Source organism: Camelina sativa, chromosome 6 (genome assembly GCF_000633955.1).
Source record: "Camelina sativa cultivar DH55 chromosome 6, Cs, whole genome shotgun sequence".
NCBI classification, from domain to species: Eukaryota; Viridiplantae; Streptophyta; class Magnoliopsida; order Brassicales; family Brassicaceae; genus Camelina; species Camelina sativa.
The window spans coordinates 23,017,062-23,023,160 of NC_025690.1; the positions used below are offsets into that span (position 1 = coordinate 23,017,062).

The 6,099-nt window shown below is 33.8% G+C and overlaps 2 protein-coding genes and 1 long non-coding RNA gene across 4 annotated transcripts in view; all 3 read right to left on the reverse strand.

The window, feature by feature from the left end:
- LOC104793070 (calcium-transporting ATPase 4, plasma membrane-type-like) overlaps positions 1-1,262 on the reverse strand; it is a 7,164-nt gene extending 5,902 nt beyond the window's left edge. For both annotated transcript variants that reach the window (XM_010519348.2, XM_010519347.2), the window contains exon 1: positions 938-1,262. In XM_010519348.2, coding sequence (XP_010517650.1) covers positions 938-1,108 — 171 coding nt within the window. In that variant the 5' untranslated portion in view covers positions 1,109-1,262. The remainder of the gene's footprint in view (positions 1-937) is intronic.
- LOC104793071 lies at positions 2,071-3,647 on the reverse strand. Its single transcript, XM_010519349.2, has 3 exons — positions 3,411-3,647; positions 2,828-3,170; positions 2,071-2,515 (listed from the first exon to the last, which is right to left on the reverse strand). The coding sequence occupies exons 1-3, from the start codon at positions 3,570-3,572 to the stop codon at positions 2,496-2,498; spliced, it is 525 nt and encodes a 174-aa protein (XP_010517651.1). The 5' UTR covers positions 3,573-3,647; the 3' UTR covers positions 2,071-2,495.
- Positions 5,628-5,860, reverse strand: LOC104793072. Its single transcript, XR_769195.2, has 2 exons — positions 5,769-5,860; positions 5,628-5,667 (listed from the first exon to the last, which is right to left on the reverse strand). It is a non-coding gene; the product is annotated as an uncharacterized LOC104793072 (long non-coding RNA).

Here is a 6,099-nt window from a genome sequence, read left to right on the forward strand (position 1 = left end):
GAGAATAATGGTGAAATCTCTGTTTCAGAACTTTATGAATACACACACTTGGCGAAGTTTCCTTGTAACTTCCTTAAGCAAAGCAATTGCACACAAGAAGTCAAAGAGACTGTCGTCGTACTCGTACCACAAGTCAAAAACTAGATAACAAATAAATATGAAATGAAGAAAAAAACAAAAACTGCTAATTATAGATCAAAAAAGAGGCACAAGTATTGAAAATAGAATTCGTCCTTTGGTGTTTGGATTCAGTCGCAAAAAGAAGAGTTAGAAACTAATAAAAAGGGTCAGACTTTTTTTTGGTGGCCTCTCAAATTGGCTCATCCTTGTTAGTAAGCTAGCGACAAGAAAGCATCCATTTGTTAACACAGTAGTATACTAGAGGACATAAGAGAAACTATGCAACTTGATTAATGACAAACTTGATGTCATCATCATCATATATGTGTGTTGGGTTGGCAATTAAAATATTGGTTTCCCTAAATTGAATATTACACAAAGATAACGCCGAAACAAAAAAAAGTTACATCCCAACTTATATATTACGTTACGATTAATGACCAAGATAACACATTTGTACGTTTATAGATAACGATCAAAATATATATCATTAAGATACAAATTAAACAGTTTTATAACAATGATTTCTATTTGCCCCAGACAAAAAAAGACTTTCAAAGAAAAGTGTAGAAAAGATGAAAGCAAAAAGATGATGATTAGACATTGAGTTTTTTAATTAAATTATTTCTTCACTCAAAAGTGTTTTTTAAACTTTTCTTCACTATTGAGTTTTGAGTTTTCATGAAAAGAAAAGTCTCCTCATAAACTATACTTACTTTTTATTTATGCTATCTCCGTCGTTGTTTATGAACACGACGACGTCACGAAAAAACAGAACTCTAACAAAAGATAAGAAAAAAAAAAAAAGAATTGGAACCTGGATCTGGTGCCTCTTGTTCTCGTAGTCAGCGAGCTTATCGAGATCCCGGATGTTACGAAAACGACGAGTACGGTTCTTCACGATAGAGACGGACGACCTCCATCGCTGACGAGCTTCCAGCGACGGGTTCTTAGCGTCCACCTCGAAATCCCTTAGCAAATTAGACATTTTCTCAACTCTCTCACTCTCTGTTTGTACAGATTACACTTCGCCGGCGCGAAGGCAGCTGAGAGTCTGAGACTGAGAGAGAGAGAGAGAGAGAGAGAGAGGATTGAGCTACGGATTGGTTTTGAGAGAGTTGCTTTTATTGGATTACTCAAACCCGACCCGAATTATATGTTCGGATATAGAGCCCATATAATATTCAAATTTCATTTTGTCTCATTCGTGATTTCGGATAATTGATCCGACCCGGTCGAATACTATTTATATTTTACACTTTGGTCCACATAATATGTTTAGTGATATTATTATTTTTTGTGTGTCTCTATCTGATTTATAACCTCGAAGATCTCTATGCTTTTTAGTAATTGTTTATTTTTACTAGTATCTATGTATGATGCTATGTCACGTGAGTAGACTACAGATTCACAATTATACATTTGTGTTTCCGAGAATAATTAAACAAACTACAAGTAGTAGTGTAGTACACACATTATAGTGTATTTCTACTAAGATACGATTTTTTTATGCTTTGGCCGGTTATACAAATTGAAGTACTATATGATGATGTTTGTCAAACATTCGGCAGATTAATAAAACTAATCACATTATTAAAAAACAATTAATTGGTTAGGAAAAAAAAACATGTTGCTTTACTTGTTTTTTTTTTTTTTGTATTCAAATAATGGATATTGGATTTAAAAAAAAAAACCCACTAAAAGGGGGGAGTGAAATGCGCCGCCCCGACTGTGGAGGAACCAGAGCACTCGACGCTGCCGTGCTACGAATTTTTGTTCTCATTTCCCTTTTCAGTTTTTGGTTCGTAAAGACTTTTGTATTCCTTTTCTTATTGACTGTGGAAATGAGAACAAAAATTCGTATTATGATTTAAGTATTGATTTAGAAAAAACAAATACATTAATGAGATGGTCATGTAGAGGTCGATTACTATTATCTCAGGACTAATCTTCTGTAAATGATCAAAGCTCAAACCAAGCTTGCTTGAATATCCAAAAGCATACGGATTTCGGGTCCCATTTGTTGGAAATAGTATACAACAGCTAACATGTATTTTGTCAATAAAAATATTCCCTCCCTCAAAAACATCCAATTGCAAGGACTCTCTTTTAGCTAATAATGCTACTCCTAAGCCATTTTACCATTGCAAGATCGTTCCAAAATTACAACAAAAACAAAAAAAGGTGAAAAGAAATAAGCTTATGGGGCAAACACACTCAAGGCTTTGGGCTTGGAGAATGTGACATTGTTGATTCAAGCTTGCGTAACCAGTTAACATACTGATCCTGCTCCTTCTTGTTCAGGTGACACAAGAGGAAATTGGTTAGGTCTTCACTTATTCCCTTGGATATTAGATATCGCTCTAGTTCATCACTTAGTGTAAAATCCACTGGCCTACAAAAAGAAAACAACAAGGGTCATTGATATTAAGCAATAATATATAAGCAGCTATTACATATGGAGATATCAGCTACATATAATCTTTCTTTGTCGATACATAGAAGTGATAGAACAACTACTCCAAGTAGGAAAGTGTATCAATGCTTTGAGGTTTGGATGAAGTAACTAACTAACAAGTTCAACCTAAGTTGTTAAACCGAGAAAAATGCCACTTTTTAGATGAAATTGTAAGTTTGAAATGCTAATTACAAGTGTTATCATGAGCTCAATCTACCAGTGAGGGGGGAGAAGGATATAATGATTCACCTGAGGAGTTATCCCTATAAGTAGAAGAAGAAGCAGACACTAAAGAGCGAGTAAAGCAGGCTCTCTCGACGGCGAAATCAGAACGTCCAGATCCTGTTTCGAAAACGCGGCAACCAAAGTGCAAGATAGAGCTGAGTCCAGGCTTTTTGATACACACTTTGGCAAGAGCTTCCCTAGGAAACACTAGATCATCATCATCTTCTATTATTATTGGTTCTCGCTTCAGTAAAGCAGAGACCACAACCTCCTCGCCTGAATCAAACTCTCTCCTCAGAACAACATCTTGGCTCTCAGGGGAATCCCAATCCAGCTTGAAATCTCCAAGAGAACCAGTCTCAGCACCCTATATATAATGTATGTACTTAGCTTTAACAATTAAAAATCCTAGGGTTTATGTGATTCAACATCAAAGTACTCTAGTGTTCCTCAATCCAGAAAAGAAAATAAAAATGAAACTGGAACTGAATAGAGTCAGATCAAACTAATGTTGAGCACCATTTGATCGAAAACTCAGCCGAGACTATACACTGAGGGTCTGAGACACAAAGGAGAAGCAGAATAGGAAGAGGAGATAACAATAAACCTGGAAACGAGGGTGAGAGATTTCGTGACGAATTTCAAATTGGAGGATCTTCACCAAACCACCATCTTCGACAGCTTTCAATCCTCGTTTCATAATCGGATTCAACTTCCTTCGAGTTTTTTTTTTTTTTTCTAACTCTTTCCCCAAAACTGCTTCTATCATACAAAATCTTATGGATCAAAAATATGCTTTTCCCAAGAATCGAACCTGAATCCTCAACAAACATGAGCGTGTATTGTGGGCACTGCGCCACTTTGAAGATTTAGCACCAATAGCTATATATATTTATTTAGACCAAAATACCAAAATACCAAAATATTTTAATAAACCAAATATCTGAAAGTGTTATATATATTTGCTAACTTCTTTTCCTTACTAGTCAGTTTTTTAATATTTTTAATATTTCTTCATTAACTGATTTGAATTTAATGATATATTTGCTAAATTTATTATTTTGTACAAAATTATATATCTATATAATATAAATCAATGTTTGATCCATTTTCATAAAGAGAATAAACCAAATATCTCGAAGTTTTAGACATATTTGCTAACTTCTTTCCTTACTAGTCAGTGTTTAATATTTTTAATATTTCTTCATTAAGGGGGTATTCAACTTGATATTTTAAGTGATTTGTGTGAAATTTACAAATTTTATGTTATTCAATCATGGATTTTAAAAAGTCTATTAAAAATCTACTTTAAAATCTATTGTTATTCAAAACAGTTTTGTGGATTAGGATTTTAATAATTTTTAGGATTCTGGAAGATTCTGGAGGATTTGTTTAGTTAAAAATACATAAATCCAAATCTCATGGTTTTAGGTGGGATTTGAAATTTTACAGAAAATCATGTGAACTTCCCCTAAAATCTATCAAAATTCTAAATTATCTAAATCCCATCAAATTCTCCAAAATCATGGTTTGAATACACCCTCCTAACTGATTTGAATTTAATGATATATTTGCTAAATTGATTATTTTGTATGGACTTCAACTACAAAATTATATATCTACATAATATAAATCAATGTTTGATCCATTTTCATAAAGATAATAAACCAAATATCTGGAAGTTTTAGATATATTTGCTAACTTCTTTCCTTACTAGTCAGTTTTTTATATTTTTGATATTTCTTCATTAACTGATTTGAATTTAATGATATATTTGCTAAAGTGATTATTTTGTATGGACTTCAATTACAAAATTATATATCTATATAATATAAATCAATGTTTGATCCAGTTTCATAAAGAGAATAAACCATCCTCATGATCAATATAAATCTCACTAATTGACCATTGTAATATAAGAACATCTAATTTTATGTAATACTAAAATTTGACATATCACCACCAAAATGAGCAGCAAATTTGTATTAGCCAGTTTAGACTAATCACCAAAAAATATACTCCACTCCCTCCGTTCCTAATTGTACTTGAATTGTTTGGGTGTGCACCAATTGTTCTAGTATACATCTTTTTCTTAGTTCAATTTTTTTGTTATTTTAGTGTTGAACAAGATTATCTAGAAGTGAGAGAGTTAAATGTTAGATTTAAATTTTGTTACATAGGATTAACTTAAGTAAACTATGTGAAAAACAGTTCCATATTTATACATATTAGACCAACAAATGATACATATTTGAGGAGGTTCTCATCGCTCGGGGTTATGAACCCACACCTACACCGCTGACTCTCATCCAGAGAGCGGCTGCTCAGAGTCTCGAGCAAGTTTATGGGGCTGATCTTGACCAGCTGGAGGCACTACTGACGGAGATCATCGATGCTGCTAGTCAAGAGTTGCATCACCGTCTCTGATGCCTCCTACTCTTCTTTCTTTTAGGATAACTCCTCCTGATTTGTTTTTTCTTGGTCGAGGAGGGAGGATAATCTCGGAGCTTATTATTGTTTCTAGTTTATTATAGACTACTTTTGTGTTTCTTCTAGAATTTTTGTAGAACCAGTTTGATCCATAATTATGACTATATTATATGAACAGCTTTTATCTTGTCTACTCTAAATTAACAAATTGATCATCAAAAGTTTTGAAGTAGATATACTCTAATATGCATCGGTCATGGATCAACTAAATTACAACTATTAGTCGCTCTCAACCAGGTGTTGATCCTAGAGGCGCCTCCTTACGGTTGAATTTGAGTGTTCCACTTTGAATCTCTCGCCAGTAAAACCGGGATTCCTCCTTCAAGTTCTTGTGGTTTTTCAAGCTTCATGTCTATTAGAGCTGTTACATTGCTCTAGAGAAAGTGTAACTCACATCAATTAATAGCTCTGGTTTAATTATCATATTGCATATAGATTGACTGAGAAATATCACTAACTAGTTGACCAATCTTACATTGAAATCCTCATCACTCATCTCGTAAAGTTTACTCTCAAAGTTCTTCAGTAATGACTCCACCCTCGAAGACCGCTTCATGCATTACAAATTTAAAATATATTCTAATTTATGCGGTGAAATTGAACCTTTTCTTTCCCATCCTTTGCTAAGTATACTCTTGGTGGTTATGGTTACTGCGATCAGTGACTACAAGCAATCTTTGCAGTTCATAGACTTGGATCGAGAGAAGAAGAAGATTATTGTCCAGGTCACCAGAGATGGGAACAGACAAGAAATCTCCATTCATCTATCTATTGGGAATCAGGTTCCAGCTGATGGGATTTTTATA